Raw genomic sequence first — 21,841 nt, 5'->3', positions numbered from 1 at the left:
AAAAAAAAAAACAAATTCTGCCAAAGCATTGATAGACCAACGCAGCATGAAGAAAGCCTGCAGTCTTCATATATAGTTACACTGCAGTCGTGCAAACTGCTCTGCAATGAAGAAATAAATGAAGGCAAAATTACAAGGACATATTGCAGAAAGAAAACTGCTCAATTGTTCCTAGTGCAGTAAGGTCCAAATTTCTCCCCAGGCACCAGTGTTGCAAAGCTCTCCATTCTTTTCACTGCTATAAAAGAAATGACTTCCAACTTCTTGTTTCCAAACAAATCCAATCAACAAAACATTTACAGCTGAATGCCACTAAAACCACCAGTTCTTGCTGTAAAAGTAGGGTTTTTCTTATGAAAATGAGAGTTCCCAGTATGCTGATTTGGAATTTCACTTTGCACTGTGGGAAGCAGCTAAATGTTGAGTGCTTGACATAAGCAGTTCACAGATTAAACTTAAGCACGTGTTTGAAGCAATAACACAATGGAAATAAACCACCCTATGGTTATCACGTACACAAAAGTGGACAGCAGACTGTTCCCAATTTGTAGGATTCTGCTAGTCGGTCTGGTGGTGGCCAGTCTGCCCTTCTCACAAATATTAATTATTATGACTAACGTAGCACAAAATGCAAAGGTAAACAAATCGAGTACAACCACACTAAAACTGTGGCAGCAATACAACATTTCATAACACTGCACCCTAGACTATAACAATATGAATGTGGGGAAACAAAAGTTACCGTACAGAGGCCTTGATACCAATGCAAAAGATGTTAGGGGAAAAAAAATGTTTATTGGACTTTGTACATGAGTGAATGATGTCTTGGACTTGTGCAGGGTCTTCATTTCAGATGAATTGCAGAGGCTCATATGAGATCGGCAACTGAAAGTAATAAATGCAAAGTGATGAGTTCCCAGGCACTTGCAAGGCAAAAAAAGAAAAGAAGAGTTGAAGGAGCTTACCATTCATGGGCATTTCATCAATCTGGGTACTGTAGTACTGTTCAATGTCTCTCAATATACGAATGTCATCATTCTTGACGAAGTTGATGGCAACACCCTTTCGACCAAAACGGCCTGATCGTCCAATTCTGAAAACAAAAATAGCAGCGAGACTCAGCAATTTGCACACTTTCACTTCATGCAAAGTCTCAGTGTTATTAAGGGGGGGACACGCCTCTTTGCGGCCGAAAATCAGTTTAAAAAAGAATTTTCGATTCCTTCATTTTCATGGTCCTGAGATGTTTCCACAATATCTGCAAAGCTTGATTGCAAAATACCACCTATTAAGCACGTTACAGCGTTCCAGAGTTGCGAATCTGAACGCATGGCCCTTTTGACCGTGGTCAAATCACACTGAGTTTTGATCAGCTGCAGATTGAGAAATAAGCGCTTTGCCAGCATCATTTTCGTCTCGTTCGGAAGATCGTGGTTCAGGCTATTCCCATCTCACAACTGGTGTCCATGAGCAAACACCCGAAGCAGAAAACAAAGGGACAAAATTGTACAAAACGCTCGCTGCTATTGGGCTCCGAAGCCATGTGACCCAAATGACCACTTATGGTTGGCTGCCAGCGTCGACTGCTTGCGGCCTGGTGCCCCTTTGAAAAGGTTGTGTAGTTAGGCCTAGCTGGGTTAGCAACGCTCCGGCATTACGACCACGACATAAAATGCGAAATATTTAGGTTCGAGCTTCATACTGGCCTAAAATGCGAAGAAAGGTAGAGATAACCGGTGATGCGACATCCTGTTATCCGCAATCAGTGACGAAGCGCCGACACTCTGTGATGGGCCGATAAGGGCATAGCCGGTGGTGCTTGGCACGACAGATAAGAGAGCGAACAATTTCCTCGAGGCAATTCCTACTGCGTATGAGCATCGTAATCATGACAATGAAGATGAAAAAGTAATAACTAAGCAATTTTCATGGGCGCGGCAGATTGAGCACTCGAAAGAGTTAGTGGTGCGGCGACAGTGGCGGTCACCAAACGGCGTCATGCACGGCAGGCGGAATAGCAAACCTTGTCGAAATAAATTTCCTTCGGAATTGCCGGGGCGATTATCTCGATGGGAAATGGTGCATTCACACCAAAAACCAGTTATAACTCATTTTATGAAGTTGCTGTTAGACTTCATAATTCAAAAATATGCTAAAAACACTTTTCACCAATTTCTCAAAATGAATTTTGGACACAGTCACCATTTTGGAGGAGCGATATCTCGGCTTCTACAGCAGCTATTGCTACAATTCTTTTTTTGTCAGAAAAACTCATATGTCCTGCAATAACACTGCTTTTTAGCCAGTTTGTTTGCCAAAATGATCCAAATAAATCATTTGTCCCAGTCACCGAAATGAGCTTTTTCTTCGGCAAGTTTGACAAGCCAAAACTTTCTTCCAAATCATCCTAGAATGCTCATTTATGCTTTATTGCAGTCGTTTGTGATTTCAGATCATTTAAGGATCAAAATCTTCTCAAGATCTAATATTTACTAACCATGCTTCCTCAAAACCAAAAAATATCAGTTTTTCTTATTATATTTAAAACTACCTGCAATAGGTAAAAACAGTTATCCGTTTTGGAATGAGCATAAGAAAATGCATAAATGGTGCAAATCTGCCCATAAATAGCAAAAATAATTCTAAGAGTGCATCCCCACTTAAGATGGCTATGTACCAAGAAAACTTCAAAACAGAGTAGCCCTCTGATGAAACAGCAAATTTCTATGATGCCTCCTGTTGCAAAGACAGAGTTTTAGCCAAGCATAAAAATGGCATTGGCCATCTTTAAGCGTGTTTTTTAGTGAATATATAGTAGCATAAACAGAACTCTTGACGAAATGTAGGCACCAATTTTTTTCGCGTGTAGTCCATTTCATGCAGTGATTTAACTTTGGGACATCTACAATTGCTGATGCACCTTTTTAATCTTTACTTTTTTTGTCGAAGCATCTAGAGCCGATGATACTAGCTATATTTAAATTTCTGCCAAACATAACGAAAGGGTCATTCCACGCCCATAAAAGAGAAAAGGGTTGCTTTTCAGAAACAAAGAAATAAGTGCCCACAATTCAATAACTAAGGTCGACAAGTAAGTGCACAGGCCCGAAAAATCGTGCGATCAGTTGAAGCAATCGTTCACCAATCAGGATCAGCTTCCATACACACCTGTGGATGTACAACTCTCGGTTGTTGGGCAGGTCATAGTTGATGACCAGGGACACCTGCTGCACATCGATGCCTCGAGCCCAGATGTCTGTGGTGATGAGCACCCGGCTGAACGGGAAAGAAGCAGCGTTAACGCACGTACCCAAGGACAAGCCCACAAATGTAAACAAAGTCAATAAACTATTAATTATCTATTTATGACTAATTAATACCTAATAAAATAATTACCACTTAGTGCCAGTTGCGTAGCAGAATGCGGTTTCGCCTTTCACTACTTTAGGCGCTAAAGTTCATCGTAATTTTTTCTGACCAGTACGCTCATTTTCAGGGGATCACTCCTTTTAATACACAAAAGGACTCTTCCCATGGCAAACGTACAAACAGCTTGGGAAACCCTTCACACAAAGCCAAGTGTTTCGAGGCAGATTCACCTTTGACCAGATCGGAACTCCTTCATGATGGCATCCCTCTCCTTCTGCGGCATGTCACCGTGCATGGAGGACACGGTGAAATTGGCCTCTCGCATCTTCTCACTCAGCCAGTCCACCTGGGGAGTTCACAAGCCTCCAATGTAAAGAATTCTGTGACATTACGAGGTTCCTCAATTCCCCCAACACTGGCCTTCACTGAACCGCGCGCGCCACTTGGCTGCTCAGATGAAAGGCGGCAGGTGCGGGAACCGCGCTCTCCTGGTAACACAAGGCCAAGAGCCCATTGCTACCGCAAATGAGTTTTTGTGCTTTCCTTGGAAGGAGACAAGCATCCTCCACTTTCTGCGTGCAATGTCATGCAATAATTTGCGGCAGTGACTACGGCAGCTGATGCCACACTCATATTAATCAACACAATCGCAAAATTTCTTATGTTTATGACTTCGAGCAACAGGTGTTTACTGTGAATGTTTGTTAGCCCATTTAACAACATATCTTAAGGGGAGACGCGGTCGAAAAATCGGCATTATTTCGAAATTTTTCGATTTTCTGTTTTTGCTTGCACTATCATCTTTCAAATCCTACTTTCATGCAGCGAAATATGAAAACTAAATTTGTACGAAAAATTAGTTAAAAACGCGTGCAAATGACTTGCGGTGACCGAAAAAATCGCGAGTGCTGCCAAATTTTGGCCATCTTTGAGCTGCCGCCGCTCAGCGCATCGGCGCTTGCTGCCATTGCGGCCATCTGCAAAATGTGGCCAAAGCCTTCTTCTTTCGACTGGTACATCCATCAGTTTCGTATCTGCACGGGAAAATGTTTTTCCCGCGGTCTTCCGAGCGTGTTTTCCGTCACGTGACGCGAACCCGAGACCGCCATTGGCTGCCGCCGTGCAGTGGAGCCATCCCAGCAGTTTCGTATCCGCTCGCATCGCATTGCCTCTTAGGACTAGCCTGCGTTCGTTTTTCTTATGGGAAGTTTTCCGTAATGAACGACGAGAAGAAACGCAACTTTCGTCTCTGCAAGAACCGGACTGCGTGCCCGTACAGGGGGAAGCGCAAACAGAAGCGTAAGAGAGCCTTGAACGCGGCGGACGCTGCAAGCCCGCTACGCCAGCAGAACGGCAGCCCGTCTTGCAGCGCGCCGTCCGATTTCATAACTGACGCTTTCGTTTTCGTGAGTGCGTCGGAGAGGAAGTTGGCAGCGTTCCAGGATGGAGAGAGAGCCGGCAGCAGAAGCGGCGCAAGCGTCGTTATCTGCGAACTTGCTGACCCGACTCGTGAGAGATGCCTTGTGCGGAACGTGCGGGAAGTCCGAACTCGCGGTGGTAGAGGTCGTGAACAAGCGCAAGGGCCTCGCTTCTCTCCTGGAGCTCAGGTGTACGAATGGTGCATGCTCGGCAACAGTAGTTCCGGCTGTGTATACGTCGCAACGCACCGATGCCGACGGCCGTGAAGGCTGCGACGCAGAGCGGTCCAGTGGAAGCCCCCGCGATAGCTTCGCGATCAATGTGAAAGCGGTGCTTGGTGCGCGTTCGATTGGTGTTGGACACGACCAACTGACGAGGTTTTGTGGCATTCTTGGGTTAGCAAAGCCACTGCACCACAAGACATTCCACAACATTGCGAAGAAAGTGCATATTGCAGCCACCAAAGCAGCCTCCGGCAAACTTGCAGAAGCGAAGCGAATTACTGCATTGCAAGCTGACCACACTGACGTTGCTGTAATGTTTGATGGGACCTGGCAGAAGTGCGGCCACAAGAGCCACAATGGTGTTGGCACTGCCATTTCTGTGGACACTGGCCTCTGCCTAGATTTTGAGGTGCTGACAAACTACTGTCAAGGTTGTAGCAGCCACAAAGTACTTGATGATGAAGAGGAGGAAGTATGGCGTGCATTCCATTCTCCTGTGTGTGAAAAAAATGTGGACTGCACGTCACATGCAATGGAAAGCGAAGCAGCGCTACGCATCTGGAGCAGGACGCAGTCGTACAACATGCAGTTTACAACATTCCTTAGTGACAGCGACAGCAAGGCATATGCTGCAGTCTGTGAAGTGCAGGTTTATGGGTCGAAGGAAGTTACCAAAGAAGACTGTACCAACCATGTTGCCAAACGTCTTGGTACCGCCCTAAGAAAGCTGAAGACGCCGCTCCCACGTGGACAGAAGCTCACTGACAAGTCAATTCAAAAGCTACAAAACTATTATAAAATCGCAATAACAAGAAACCGGGGCAATGTAAGGGGCATGTTCTGTGCAATCTGGGCATCCTACTTCCATTCGTGCTCCACCAATGAAGCGAACAGCCACAAGTTTTGCCCTGATGGGAATGAGTCGTGGTGCATGAATGAGAGACCAAGCTCTGGGAGAACCAGCTCCAAACCACACCCCCTCCTGACCAAAGCGCAAGGAAAGGCAGTGCTGCCAATTTACAAACGTTTGACAGATGCCAAACTGCTTGCCCGCTGTTTGCAAGGGAAAACTCAGAATGCTGCTGAATCCCTGAACAGCAAGATTTGGATGTTGTGTCCAAAGACTCGGTTTGCCTCACGGACTGAAGTGGAGACTGCCACCGCCATTGCAGTGCTACCATTGCAGTGCAGTCCGTACGGAGGACTCAGTTCGCAAGAACCGTGAGGGCAAAACGTATGCAGCAGGGGAATTCTAGTGTTTTAGTGCAGTAGTGAACACTTTGAGCTACATTTGCACCAAGTTTGAAGTGATATGAGCGAGAACTTTGGCGTTCACAGGCAAATAAACTTTCAATTGCGTTTTTCTCAAATTGGTGTTTTTGCCCATTTTTGAAGTTTGTGCACACAATTTTTTCCTCTTGTAGTTCTTGGATCACAATGAAATTTTGCACAGATGTTCCTTGGAGTGTATAGAGTGCTGAAATCTTGTTTATATATCTAGTCTCATCATATATTTATTATAATTTCATAACAAAGTACTGACTAACAAAAGAAAATGACACCCTAATTTCAAAAAATTATTTTGTTAAAAAAGATGCAGATAAAAATTATTTCACCTAGATTTCAACACTCTGTGGCTTGTAATGAACTACACAGGGTATTTTAAAATGCTCTGTCATAATAATTACTAACAAAAATTGTGTGCACAAGAAAGGTGATAATTATAAATTTCATAGAGCATATAAATTGAACTACTATAGCTATTAAAAAACTGCTTACATATATAGAAACAGGAGCTCAATTTATACCAGCTGTGTGAATTTCAGCCTTCTAACTTCATTATTAAAGAAAAAGTTTTTTCGAGAAGCGTCTCCCCTTAAGTCTGTTCCACACAGTTTTTTCAGAGTTTTCAAGCAAAAACTTTATGCAATGCAAACCAGCCTGCACTGTGTGAGCGTGCTGCGAAAGGCAGGGCTACTCCCTTGCCTCAAGACAAGGTATCCGCTGAGCCCCACTGTTGGGCCGGTTTAGGCAGACCCACCTTCCTTTTGGTGTTGCAGAAAATGACAGCCTGTGTGATGGTGAGCGTGTCATACAGGTCGCACAGGGTGTCGAACTTCCACTCCTCCCGCTCGACAGCCACAAAGAATTGCTTGATTCCTTCCAAAGTCAACTCATCACTGAAAAGAGGACACAAAGGCGGTGCATTACTCCAACGGCACTGTGCATTAACCTTAGGTAGTACATGCCTACGTGTTGAAATAAAATGGAATATGGCACGAAAAAATAAAAAAAAAATAAAAATAAAAGAGCAACAGAAGGAGCAAAATGCATCTGATGGTTTAGAACTTGAAAACGATGAAGAGCTACTACGGCTTTTTATACATCACTGGACAATCATCAACAGTGATTGCCGAACGTAGCAGGCACTTTTCTGCTCCGTATTAACATACGGTATACCTACATACAGTTAAACCTTGGAACTTTCAGATAGTCTGAATGGTGCTACTTGGTCTGGCCAAGCTATTCATAAGTCTATTCGTAAAAAGGTCCATTAGTTCAAACATGCATCGGTTACACCACGGACAATTCAAACTATGCACCAGTGCAGATGGGTGGCGAAGTCATGAAGCTTGCACATTGTACAGTCTCCCAAACAAAAAACGAAGGTAAAACCGGGTAAAATAGAACAGGCACCATGACCAGTGCAATGACTATGGTGGTGGCTATCTCCCTTCAGTTCGTGACTTCCAAGGCTTGCAATAAAAGCTCGTTTAAAAACAGCCCAACTCAAATCCGAACTGCATATTGCAGTGTCAACCGTCCACCTCTGATGCGGGTGCAACAGTGGGCACGCTCTCCAGAACTGGAGGCAAACAAACATCATTTTGAACGAATGTCATTCGATGGAAATGACATTAAATTTGCCGTGTGGCAGGAGTTAGTGATAATTATGTTTTCAGTGGTTCCTGCCTGTTATTGCTCCTTCCGCGACCGCTTTTTTTTAAACTTGGTCGTCTCCGACACGCATTAGATTTGAGAAAGGCTTCGCCAGGGGATCTTTAGCGAGCACTTACATTAAACAGCACCGGGTTGCATATTGCGTTTCGCCTGCATCTAAACGCGGGCGGCGCGATTGAGTTCAGTCCCGATAACTCGACCCGCCTCAGTAGCCAAGCACCCAAGCATCGAACCACTGCGGCGCGTTATTGAACAGACATTTGCGAATTTGCATTGTGAAACTTGCCCTGCAGCTAATTTGAAGACTAGAGTCAGTGTTCCTGTAGTCTGGCAAGATTACGAAAACAATCATAAGACATCGCTACGCTTGCTATTCAGACTAAGGGCACTAGAGCTGGTGATAAAGCGCGCTGTCATTCTGCAGTTGGGTGCGAGGGTGATACGAATGAAAATGGAGATAATACTACAATAATAAAATAATATATAATTCAAATCTGATATGCCCTTGGCTAACCTATCATGCAGCTCTTCAGCTGTGGCCTCTGCTGATATTTCACTCCCGTTCTCCCATGAAATCATTAACACGCCCTGCTTTTTTGACGACGGAATACGTGAAATCCGTTTCGTAGAGGCAGTGGTAAAGCGCAAGCATAAAAATTGTGTGGAAGCTCGCTGGCTTTTCCTGTCGTCGCATTAGTACAAACCGCTCGCAGGTTCGACAACGCTGCCTCAATTTACTGTACCAATATATTGCATCTAAACGAAGCAAAAGTGTACTATTACACAAAGAAAGAACAATGGTTCATGGGTCAAGGAATGAATGCATTGGCGAGGTGTTGTAATGAAAGCAAAATGAACTCCACTTTGTACGCAACTTGTTGACGCTCGTCTACGGCAGACGCTTGTTGCATATGGAAGCGATGTAGTCCCTGACAGCCGTGACGTCGAACACACGTCCACTATTATACAGTGCGATCCCTTTGCGCACAGTGTCATTGCACAAGTGCCTGAGACGCGCAACAACGGCAGACCGCACGCACCACGGGCCTCGTTTGCCGCATGAGGCCCACCTCGGGGCACCCCTATAGGCGCTGTGCATGGCATATATTCTCAGTTCCGGTAAGTACAAAAACATGGTTAGCAACAACACAAAACTTGCAGCTCCACTATGGCTGGTGGTGGGGTGTTAGTGATTGCCTGAGCCCAGTTTCACACACGAAAAAACACCTTAGCTTCACCTAGAATTGCCTTTTTCGTCACAAAAATTAAATAGCCAATCGTGAGCAACTGTGTCCAGCTTCTGCTACCTAGTACCATTTCTCGCTTCGACGACTTCAACCTCCCTGTTGCAGCCAGAGAACCCCCATGCCATTAAGGTGAACCTGCCACTGCTGGCACCAGAAACATGCAAGCTCGTCCACCGAATACCAACTCACCGTTTGACGAGGATGCGCACAGGCTCAGTCATGAACTTGCTGGTCATCTCCAGAATCTCGTGGGGAAGGGTGGCAGAAATGAGCACCACCTGGGTGCATGGTGGAAGGTACCGGTACACGTCGTAGATCTGCTCCTTGAAACCTGCATTAAAAAGGCCAGACATGACCAGAACACGCTGCAGCGGGCCACCTATTACAATGTCAACACCGTGCACGGAAGGCTCGAGCAATAATTCGCGACTTTAAATTCTGTGCAGTTAGTTTTTCTTGCAAACGTTCAAAGTCAAAACCACTACATTATAAAATATGGCAATTTTTGCCTCAATTACACTAACTGCTTCTGCTTCCAAAAAAGGCCTAGACAAACTAAAGAATTCCGAGCGCCCGGGAGTGCCACATATATAGTAAATCCATCCTTTTAAGGAAATGAACTGCGGATTCCTCCAAGTTTGTTATCTCGAGGCTCAACTGTAGCGCAAAATCAGTCTAACCAGCATCCTTACACCGATGCGGCAGTTCCTGATAATGACAACTGTGACATTTAGTGCACGAGCACTAAAGGTTAAGTAACGTGGTAGCCTGACACAAGTGTTGCTCTCGCGCATTTAGAGCTAGCCTAAAAACGTGTGGCACCAGTAAAGAATGATGCCTCAACACACCTTTGTTCAACATCTCGTCGGCCTCATCAAGGATCAGCATCTTGATGGCCCGAGTCCGGAGGTTCCGTCTCTTGATCATGTCTGAAAAGGAAACGCGCAGAAGGGCGCACAGGCAGCATAAGCAAACCAACCCTTTTGGTTAATGCCCATCTAAGAGCAACATTATCCCGCAGACATAACTTTCCGCAGGAACGAAATAATGCAGTAGAAACCTGCTGTTATGCTAATCATAGAACTGCAGAAGCAAAGCCCAACAGCTGGGAAAACACAGTAGCCGAATTGTGCACTGCTGTCTGCTCCATTTCGCTCTTTCAATATCTTCTGCCCATCCACCTGAACCTGTGGAGCAAGCTAAGCAAGCTAAGTTGCAGCATGTAAGCACTATTTTTGCAGCAGCCACTTCAACCCTACAAAGCCTGTCTCGATTTTAATATACAAGTCAATGTACTTTACGTTGGCCTGAATCAATAGGGGCACCACATTCCAATTAAACCGCTATCACCAAATCAGTGCCTTTGTGAGCAAGAGGATAAAAAGAAAAACACATGCAAATTAAAACTTACAAATGTCACCATCGCCAACCGGTTTCGCCAGTTTTTCGGGCATAACCTGCCAGTGACTTGTAAATTGCGGCAATCATTACTTTTTGGTAAGGATATCATGAGCCAAAGAATCAATGCCTAATAATTGCATGGAGCTTTACATAGTGCCCCTTTAGACTGCAACTGACTATGAAAAGGGCAGCTGCCAGAAGCCCCAAATGCCAGCATAGGGCAAACCACATTTGCAAGGTGACATTAACGACATACCAGGCAGTAACACTGCAACAACAACGATGTAAAAGCAAAGTCCGAATTGCATGGATTCTGACGGAAACAGGGACGGGTCCAGCTCATGAAAACGTAGCACCTGGGTATGCAACCGCGAGGTTCTACTGTGAACAACACAAACAGTGGCAAATATTTTCCTCGTTACGGTAGTTCAAAAGATATAAACTTAGTAATCCTAAGCATTCCATTTCACAACGAGTTGAAAAATCAGGTAGGCTCACAGTATTTTCACACGTCTAAAATTACGCCTAGTTATCATTTAGATTCCCTTTCAGATAACAGAGACATCGTGGAGTTCTGACAGTTCTGACATTTTAATGCAATACTGCAAAAGGCCCCTTTGTCCAAAACATCCAATGCTGTTGGTGTTGGAAGCTAAAAATCCTGATCATGGCTCTGGCAGGCGACATGGCCAAGCACTGATTGGATGGCACGTCATGTGACATCACAAGACCATGTAACATCACAGCAGCTACCAACTCGGATAGCTCCCCAGAAATTGGAATCATTCTGACAAGCAGGCACATTTGTATCATGGATGGGTTAAAGCTGAAACTTTGTATCCGTGTCATGTGATCCTGCATACGATGCACAGTAAAACCTCGATAATTCAAACTCGGTTCATAAGAAATGCCGGATAATTTTTCCTGTCCTGTCGCTTTGCACTAAATAATATACTCGTGATGTCAGAACACCAACTAGCCCAGCAATTAATTCTTTTAAAGTATGATCCAAGAAGTAGGCAAGAACGCTTGTTCCAAGACTTGAGTTGGCTAAAAAGCACGGCGTTCCTCTCACGTCCGCAGTACTGAGATGCTAGAGGCTTACGGCAAGACACATTCTTCGAAGCGGTCACGAGTACGGGCTCCCACATATCAAGATGTGGAATCTGCTCTTCTTCGCTGGCTGCAGGAAGCAAACGCAGCCCACATTCCCATCAATAGAACGATACTACGGATCGTTCAAAGAACGTAATAATTTGACATTTCTGACCATCTGTGGCGATCATAAGTTGCTTACACTCTTAACTAGAGGGAAAGCTGTGGGCGCTGCACTACAGCCACCATGGGCGCGCTAAGAATCATGGGCCGTTGTCCTACTTGGTGCGGGGCAGTTGGTTTTTCTAAGGTGTGCGGAGTGGCGTTACTATGATTTCTTTTCTTTCATTATCATCACCTCAAGACCGCAAAAGCCATGGTAGCGAAGGCGCAAAAGCAGACGTCGCCAATAAAAAGTTTGTTTTCCGAAATGCCACTAAAAACTTTCTAAAGTGATTGCACAACCATAAATATTTTCAAAACATTTTTTTCCTTTCAAAGTGTGCCTATTAAGTGCGAAACATTGGTATCTGTGCTGCTCAAAGCTAAGCCAATAGGAGAAAGAGCAATCACTTATATTGGATAAATCTCACACTGATATGCGTCTCTCATTGCAATTTATAGTCACAAAAGTGACTGTTAGGACATTGTTTACGCTAGAACAACGTTTATCTTTGCTTAGTTTTGGCCAAAAGTTGTAGTTCTGCACTCGATAGGTATCCGGCCCATGGTGCTTTGGGCACCCATGGGGGCTAAACTGGTCGTCAGGAAACTCCATGTAAACTCCCATAGATGGCGACATAGCTTTCCCTGTAGGTAAGAGTAAGGAAGTCTATGGTGGTGACAGAGGCAGCGCTAACGAGAGCATTGTTGAGAATCGAAAGCACAATTTGGCGCCGCTGCTTAGCGAATACAGTGCAGACAATGTTTACAGCCTCGAAGAGGCTGCACTTTGTAAGATGCTGCCAGCTAAAACATTCGCAGTGAAGGACACCGCAATCAAGGGTAGAAAACAGACCAAGGACAGAATTACTGTGTTGTTTAGCGCTAACATGTGCAGTGAACACAAGCTGCCGCTACTGGTTGTAGGAAGACGGGGACTTCAAAAATGTGCGGCTGTCACCAAAGGATGAACTCGTCTAAAAGCACAATAAAGAAGCCTGGGTGACAGCTGCAATATTTAAAGAATACATGCAATAACTTGACCGCAAGTCACGGCCGCAGGCAGGGGATGTCCTATTTGTAATCGACAACTCCCGGCACATGGCGGCATCCCACACCTCCAATCCATCACGATGGTACAGTCGAGCCCGCTTATAACGAACCTGAGCGTCACGCGGCGTCCGTTCGTTATATCCCGAAGTTCGTGGTAACTGGACCACAAAATAAAAAAGAAGAAGAAAAAAAAAAAATTGGCAGTCAAAACACGAAATTTATTTCTTAGCAAAAAGGTCTGTGATGCTTGTCTGTTTCTGCAGTGCAGATGCGATGAGGGCGGTCTCCAGTTTATTTAAAGCACTAGCGTGCTCTTCGTCGAGTCCCTTGGCATAGACACGTTGTCTGAGGCCCTCTATATAGCCCATTGCTACAGATGTGCTTACGGGTGCTGGCTCAGACGTTTCATCTTCATCTGATTCTTCCGCGTCGCTTTCGGCCCGCACTTCAGAAACGATGCCTTCGTCCATGCACGGTTCCGCAATATCCGCGTCTTCATACGCAGATATAAAATCCTGCCAACCAATGCCAGGGCCTCCCATGTCGGAGTCGATGACGCGCTGCCACAAATCGCCGCCGGAATCATCATCGGAGGCATCAGGCCCGACGTCCGGTACTGCATCGACGAAGCCGGCCTTGCGGAAACAGTTTCGCACGCAAGCGGTCGTCACCTCAGGCCGCCTTCACCATCTCAAGGGCTGAATACAATGAAACTCGGAGCGGCAAGTTAGCGGCCGGACGGTCAACGGCGATGAGCAAGCGCTGCACAATGCGGCGCCTATACGATGCCTTAAAGGAGCGTATTATGCCCAAATCAAGAGGCTGCACTTTAGAAGTGGTATTGGGCGGCAGGAAAAGTACAGTCACTGCCGTCAGAGACGTTTGCACGTGGTGCGCTGAGCAATTGTCGAGCAACAGCAGCACGCGCCTGCTTTGCCTCTGCATGTCGCGGTCAAACTCGCCCAGCCACTCTGCGAATAAATCCCGTGTCATCCAGGACTTAGTATTGTGCCTGTAGCGCACGGGTACATGGTTCCGAAAGCAACGTGGCTTCTTGGATTTTCCGATTACAAACGGCATGCGCCGGTCGCTGCTATTCATATTAGTGCATGACTCCCCTTTCATGGAGTGAGTCTTGTCTGGAAGCATCTGATAAAATAATGCAGTTTCATCTGCGTTATACACATCCTGCTCCGCGTAGCTTGCAATAATGGCTCGGTTTGTTTCAAGCCAATTGGCAACGTCCTGGTCACTTACCGAACGCGCCTCACCGACAATCGATTTAAAAACAATCCCATGCCGCACTTTGAACCGATGTAGCCAGCCATTGCCTGGGCAGAAGTCGGGAAAATCTAGTAGGAATGCGAAGTCTTTGGCTTTGCCCAGCATCATTGGTCCACTTATCGGAATGTTGCGAGCCCGTGCGTCGACGAACCACTTCAGCAGCGCATCCTCTACGTCCGCATAGGTGGCCTTCCGCAGGTGCTTTCTGTCTGCTGTGTTGGCGTCGGAGCTGGCGATCTTTTCCTTATTCTTCAGAATTGTCGAGATGGTTGATTTCGACACGTTGTACTTCTTCACCAGCTCTCAATTTTTAGCACCTTGAGACAGTTCCGTCACAATTGCTCGCTTCGCTGCCATGTCCAGCGCTTTTCGTTTCGTGACCGCTGGAGGCAGGCAATTCCCGTCCGCCATCCCGAATTATACGACTCAGGCCCGACAGATGAAGCGCTCACACCACACACACGAAAATGACAACAAAGTGCCGCAACTGACGGAGCACGTGCGCACGTGCGACAATCACGCAAGGCAAGCGAGGAAGTGCCTAAGGAATGGAACGGAATGGAACGGACACACAGCGGGGCATGGTATGCAGCGGGGAGACCAATGAGAGGCATCCCTGAGCGTCAGTGCTGCCACCTGTTAGCTCCTACTGTAGTTGCTTTCAACCGCCCATGGCCTCCGAGATCACCTCCGCAAATCTCGGAGGCCACGAACCGTCACCGCCGTACTGAATGCAGCGGCGCGCACCCGCCGCTGCGCATTCAGTCCGCCCGTGCAAACAGTACAACCGCTAGCGTATGGAGAGGCCTGCCTCCTGGCGCCCCGCGCCCCTGGCACGGCCGTTCAATGGAACAGCCAGGAAACGAAACGATGAAACTTCGAAGACTATGCCGGCGGCCGGCGCCGTGGAGACAGGCGAAGACGAGGGAATGGCGAGAGGAGAGGGGAGCGGAGTTGCGAGGAGGGGCGGCAGCGTGGCCTTGGAGGCCACACCACGCGCCGACACTCGTAGGCAGCGCGCGTCGGCGAGCAAAGGGTAGCTCGCTTGCGAGGAGGATTGCGAAAACAGACCAAAAGGGATGGGAGCCCATCGTTATCTCGTATCGGGGCGCCGGGTTTACGCCGTCCGTTCGCTGTAACCGATCGGCAGCGCTCATGGACGTTCGTTATACGTGGACCAAAAGGGATGGGAGCCCATCGTTATCTCGTATCGGGGCGCCGGGTTTACGCCGTCCGTTCGCTGTAACCGATCGGCAGTGCTCATGGACGTTCGTTATACGTGCGATCTTGTGCCATTGAAGTAATGTATATTTTGGCGGTCGCTCCGGTCTCGTTCGTTATAAGCGAAAGTTTGTCTTAAGTGGGGCCGTTATAAGTGGGCTCGACTGTATTTCTACCTCCGAACATTATTTCAATCTCACAGCCGATGGATCAAGGCGGCGTTCACCACACAAGGAAGATTTATCAGCCCCATCTGCTCAAACGCATGCTCCTTTGCTACGACAGTGGTAAGGAGTACTCCATCGACCTCCTCGGAGCCATATGCCTCACGGTGTACACTTGGAAACAAGTGGAGCCTCCATTATCAGGCGGTGTTTTGAACACGCTGGTTTTTCCAGTGAAAGCACTATTGGTGCCGATGCAGACCCCCCATGTACACTTCACAAAGAAGGAATAGAGCACTGCAACCGCATCCATGCACTCTGCGGAGAGGAGGGCAAGTCCAATGCAGTCGGCTTCACCGAGCATCTGAACTTTGAGAGTGGTGAGCAGACAGGCTACTGGGACTTGAAGAGTGTGATTACTGCTGCTGAGAACATGGGCGACGACAGTGACGACGACAGCGACGAGCCTCCCCTCACCTACTCTCAGTGAAGTTATCGGATCGTCGAACGTTATCCGCAGCTTTGTTGAGTGCCACAGTGGAAGTTCTGAAATGTTTCACCTAGTTGATCAACTCGAGAACATGACCTTCGGAGCTGCAAACTACCGTATGTGTCAAACCGGCATCTCTGGTTTAAAGGGAAGCTGAAGCACTTTTCGAAAAAATTGAGTTTTCGGCAGCATTTAGTTGTTTTTGGTCCACTGAACAAGAATATCGCATGAAAAAAGGGCTTAAATAAACGCAAACAGCTGTTTTTTAGAAGAAAACGCGCACCAGCGCCTCAGGGCGCCGAGTGAACGCCACTGTCGCCTGTGAGTGGTCGGGACCGTCGTGACGTCATCTACGGGCGTCCCGCGGGTCTCCGGCCTGCACCGACGGCGTTGCTGCGTAGTGCGTTGCTAGCGCGTTGCTTCAGTTGGCTGGAAGGCCTAGTCTTGAAAATTATGGATAGTGCAGGCAGTAGTGAACAGTTTGGACTCTCGCCATATATGTTCGAGCCATCAGCGGCTGCAGAAAACAGCGGAACCAACGACGCCGCAGAGTGCGCCGGTGGAGAAAGTGACGCCGCGACATTTTCACGGGTTTGAAATATCCTCTGGTACGTATGTTTTGCGTAGGTGCTTGTTTTTACATATCTTTGCGATGTAGATGTGCAAGTGGTAATAAAGTAAATCACGTCGAAACGCTGTTGCTTACTGGCTGCTGCATAACAGCCGAAACACCAGACACCTGTAATATCGAATTCAAAACGCCGGCATGCTTACACAAGTCAAGCGAGGTAAAGCATTTGTTTGTCATTTATTTAGAGCACGGTGCCTACTTACATCCGAAGGCCTGTTATTACTACGAAAGAGCGCCAAACCTGTTTAGTGAGTCCACTGCTGGACTGCAGTGTAACGAGATGAGAGAGGAAGCTATTCGTGTGTGCTATTAAGTGCGCCCCTGTATTTTTTTTTCTTCTGTCGTCCTACGAGATGTAGTAGAGTGGAGAGCTAGGTGAATTGGCACATTTCAAACAAGTAAAGCCAGCTAGAAAACGAGGCAGATCTTTGCCGCGTCGTCCTGTGCTCCTCTTTTTGTCTGCGGCTTTCCGTTGGTCTTGTTTCGGCAGGATGTAGTTGGTGGTGTTGCGCAGCGAGATAGCCAGCAGAATGACTTACAACAGATATATGCATACCGCGGCTCGACGAGTTTGCCATTTTTACTCGAGGAAAAATTTGCACGAACGCTATATACTATTGTCGATCATCAACCTTGTCAAGCGTTCACGAATGCAAATTGTTTGCATTGCTCAAATATTTATAAGTTCAAATAACCGGATTTTGTTCAATTAGGTGCATCTGCATGTGCTGCGCGCTGATGAATAATGAAGAGGACTGCTTGTGCTGCCAGGAGGCCGCTCTTGGAGGTGGCGAGGTGTTATTGTTGTGCGGGAACACTGACGGAACGACTCCGGGCTTCAGTTGCGTTGATTTAATTGGAATTCCGAGTGCCCGCATCGTTGCAAGCTCCAATAATAGTCACTGTCACGGAAATGGTTCGAGCACAACACAGTTGATTTCGTAGGTACGAAATTTTTCCTCTTCACGGCAGAGACCCACCGCGCTGAAAGTTTCTTGTCCTTTGGAAACGTGTGAAACACCACATCGTCCCGGCCGCCAGTGTTCGCGCAGCCGAATGCTGCGCAGAACGACGGCACGATGGCCACTTGTAGCTACACCCACTCCACACAGAACGCTCGAACTAGAAAAACCAAACGGCACTAGCGAAGGATTACGTTGAATCGTCGTTCGCCACGCCAAAGCGCGAGACGCAGCGGAGCAAGCAATGCGGGACGGGCAGGACGGCTGGCCGGCTCCCCGTGAATGGCGTCACTTCCGCCAGCTCTCCAATTTTGCCATCCCCCAACCCGGCGCTTCCGGAGGCGACAGGGGCGAGTCCGCGACGGGTTTTTAAAAGGCGATTGCGGCTGTTCTAATGGACAGAATCGAGAAAAAATTTACACATATGATTTTCGAGGTCTTTTCTTCCCAACCACAGCATTTCATGCAACTTGAAAACCGCTTCAGCTTCCCTTTAAGTAATTCAAGATATGCGGATAAAGGTAGCGCATTCCTTCAATGAATTTTTTTGCCTAAGCTGTATTTCTTGGTGCATTCGGTTAATTCGAAAACCCACTTAATTCGAAGATTTCTTGCAGTATTGATGACTTCGAATTAACGAGGTTTACTGTAGTAGCTCAGGATTGCATGCTAATGAGTATGTGCGGTATAACAGAGGCATACATTAGAAGACTGCTGACTAGCGAATAGTAATGTGTATGTACGCGAACGAGAAGCTACGTGCAGGGACATTAGCAGTCCCATCATAGCCTAAGGTTGGAGCTTCAGTTTCCCCCTTCAATTTTTTGCTTAGTGCACAGCTGTTACACTCACCTAATTACCATTTCCTCTCGAATTAATCCCCCTCCACAAATTTTGTGCAACTAGAGCCCCGAGAAACTGTCAGTTGTCGCATTCACTGACCGAAGACACGTCCTGGGGTGCCCGAAACAACATGCTGTCCGTAGTCAAGCTTGCGGATGTCCTCGCCCAGGTTGGTGCCGCCAATGCAGGCGTGGCACTGGACGTTCATGTAGTCGCCCAAGGCCAGGATCACCTTCTGGATCTGGACGGCCAGCTCACGGGTGGGCGAAAGGATCAGCGCTTGCGTCTCGCGCATTTGTGTGTCGATGGTCTGCAGCACCCCAATGGAGAAGGTGGCCGTCTTGCCCGTGCCAGACTGGGCCCTGCAAGGGAGAAGACAAAGGAGTCTCAGTGTGCTCCGCATCTACATGAGAACCGAGGTGGGATAACGGTGCTAATAAGGACAAAAAATCTTTTGCTTTCTTCATATGCACCAACAGTTGCACCACTTTTATACGAGCAAAGTGTTTGACATTTCAAAGGAAAGAAACTGATTCTTTATTCAGATACAAATATACAAAAAGAACTTATTTAGAGGGCCCACAAGCCAACCAAAGGAAAGGCCTCATGGTAAGTTTCTACCAGCAAGCACATCAAACATCTAGAGATATTCATAAGGTAAGTACTCAAAGGAAAATTGGCTTTACCATACAAAACAGGAACTGGATTTTTTTTTTTTTTAATTTCCAGCACAATAACAGAAATGAAAGCAGCTCTTGCATGACTTGTACTAAGGCTGTTTCAGGCAGTTACTCAAATATGTTTGTATTTGAAGCCCTATGGAGTTACGGGGTGCGTGCAAGGGCAGCCACTTTAGAAGAAAAATTTTAAGCGAAAAAACAAAAAAACAAAAAGACTAAACATTGTTTTTTTCTCCCCACCAGAAAAGTGCAAGTAATGTAAGGAGAGCAGACTGCGTGGCCTCGTACAGCCAAAAAAAAAAAGAAAACTCACTGTGCGATGACATCCCTTCCTTTGATGACTGGCTTGATGGAACGCTGCTGTATGGCGGACGGTTTCTCAAATCCTGAAACAAAAATGTTCAGCCAGTGAGAGCAAGCTCTACCAAAATCCTCGTTTACAGGCAGCTGCGACATCTGCAGAATGATAAGACTACCAAAAGCCATGCTCAAGCCAACGGAAGAGTCTGAAAGTACAGGAAAGTAGAGATAAGTCAACCACTACAGCTAAAACTCGAAAATGGCTTCTTCTGCTGTTTCTGGTCAAGTTTTTTTTGCAATGTGACACATTTCATGTTTTCCGCATAGAAAAATGTACTTAAAAGTTAAAAAAACACTGGCGAAAGAATGTATTTTAGAAGCATAGCATCAGTGTGTTCCCCTAAAAAACAGAGCCTCTGGATATGTGCAACACACCAAAAAACATTCCACGTGTTTATAGCAGCTGTTTTTTATGCACACTGGCCACCGTGGCCACATTTCGATGGTCAATCTGGTTGATGTCACCCCCTCAGTCGAGTGCTCTGGCATTGCCTCAAGATGTCCCAAAAGCAATGGCCCAACTAGCCCAGAGCAAGATCCTCACTGAATGCATTTCTCCAACATTAGGCTCATCTTTTCTGCTACCGTCCGAAGCATGATTCTGCTACAGCCTTGGTTAGTCAACCACGCTGCTGTCACGGCATGCCAGTCTCTTAAGAGTGCTCTCATATTGCCTCAAGAGAATGCTCAAAAGAACAATGAACCCCAGACCAAGATCTTCATTGAACGAAATGCAAAGTGGCATATACTGTGCGATGTCAGCTCACATTAAAAAAAAAAAAAACAACCGATGGCCGGGATTACCTAGAAACCTTCTTTTACATAAATTAACTGGTCTCACTGAAGCCCAGATATAGTATTTAGATAGAAAAATGCTTGTTTTGACTTGAAATAAGTGGCTGCCTGAAAGGTTTAATATTTTATTCCTCTTTCAGACAAGTCCCATCTATGCTCTTGGGTGTTTTTCTTTTTCTGCTTTCTGGGGAAAATAGAAAACAATACCGCCCCTATCATATTTGTCCATCATCAAAAGGGTTTATAAATGTCTCACTGCTTTACTCCTCTGCTCAGACTACAATAAGGGCCTAATACCTGAGAGAGAAAAGCTATTCCATGGCAGCTGAGTAGTTTCATTTGTCCACGGACAATACACACAGACAATACACATGTCCGAGATTGATATTTCAAAAGCATTTCGAAATAACAGGTTTGTTCAGCACATTCACAGGTTGGTTAGTTTGTGGGGTTTAACGTCCCAAAGCGACCCAGGCTAAGAGACGCCGTAGTGGAGGACTTCGGAAATTTCGACCACCTGGTGTTCTTTAACGTACACTGACATATCCTTTGCTCACAGAGAACTACAGTAGATGATCACTTACTCTGCACTTTCGTTCAATCTACAGAACGAGCTCTCATACAAATCAATCAATCAATGCTCTCAAATTGGTTATTTCAAGGAATCAGACTTCATTTTCGTGGGGGCCACCTGATTGCCTGTTCATTTTGGTATCAGCTTCCTTTGAAAATCCCACAAACCATAGGTGTCAAATGGAAGTGATTCACAATGCACCACTAATGAAATCGCTGCCAGTGCCTTGTACAGGCCTGACGCGCACCGGCATCTATCCGATACAAACTTGCAGAAACTCTGTTCAGATCATACGGTCTTAGAAAGACATTAAGAAACAGTTGTGAATATGAAAAAACGAACGCCATGAGCGTAGCCACGTTCTACGATGTTCCGGCGGCTACGCTTGTACCGACGAAACCTGTAGACTGAAGCAAGATCCATAAAGTTATTAATCCTTACATATGGTTCTTAAAACTTGCAGTAAGCACATAAAAGCGATAAGAGCTGCTTGGCGTCGTGGTAAACCAAAATACCAACTTTCTGAGACCCGTTCTACCGAGCACGCAGAAAAAACGCAGCGGCTCTTAGGCCCAACTTAAATCTTTTGCCATGCGGTCGCCTTGACTTACCGTACGCGTAGATACCGCGCAGGAGATCTTCTCGGAGGCCGATAGCATCGAATGTTGGTATTACTTCGACGTCTTCACTCGTTTCAAATTCCACATTTGATAAATCTTCAGCCTGCACAACGCGACGTCGGGCAGCCATTTTCGACGAAACGACGGTGTCAATGCCAATTGATGCCAACTTCTCACTTCTCTTTGCAAGTAGTTTAATGTCACAATAACGCAATTTCAGACACTCAATAGTTGTTACAAAAACAAAGTACACAAAGTTTCCTACATATTTGTGTGAATTTATTTC

At 46.4% G+C, this 21,841-nt stretch overlaps 2 protein-coding genes across 2 annotated transcripts; one reads left to right on the top strand and one right to left on the bottom strand.

The window, feature by feature from the left end:
* Positions 1-778: 778 nt before the first annotated feature.
* Positions 779-21,717, bottom strand: LOC146176457 (eukaryotic initiation factor 4A-III). Its single transcript, XM_084582799.1, has 10 exons — positions 21,547-21,717; positions 19,520-19,592; positions 18,626-18,888; positions 10,069-10,149; positions 9,410-9,551; positions 7,054-7,192; positions 3,600-3,715; positions 3,169-3,276; positions 966-1,093; positions 779-885 (listed from the first exon to the last, which is right to left on the bottom strand). The coding sequence occupies exons 1-10, from the start codon at positions 21,683-21,685 to the stop codon at positions 869-871; spliced, it is 1,206 nt and encodes a 401-aa protein (XP_084438925.1). The 5' UTR covers positions 21,686-21,717; the 3' UTR covers positions 779-868.
* On the top strand, positions 4,813-6,237 carry LOC146176458 (uncharacterized). Its single transcript, XM_084580732.1, has one exon. The coding sequence runs from the start codon at positions 4,813-4,815 to the stop codon at positions 6,235-6,237; it is 1,425 nt and encodes a 474-aa protein (XP_084436858.1).
* Positions 21,718-21,841: the final 124 nt, after the last annotated feature.

Source organism: Amblyomma maculatum, chromosome 10, assembly GCF_055883805.1.
Source record: "Amblyomma maculatum isolate TAMU_Amacu chromosome 10, ASM5588380v1, whole genome shotgun sequence".
NCBI classification, from domain to species: domain Eukaryota; kingdom Metazoa; phylum Arthropoda; class Arachnida; order Ixodida; family Ixodidae; genus Amblyomma; species Amblyomma maculatum.
The sequence above is the reverse complement of the archived record's forward strand: the minus strand, read 5'-3'. Positions and strand labels throughout refer to the sequence as shown.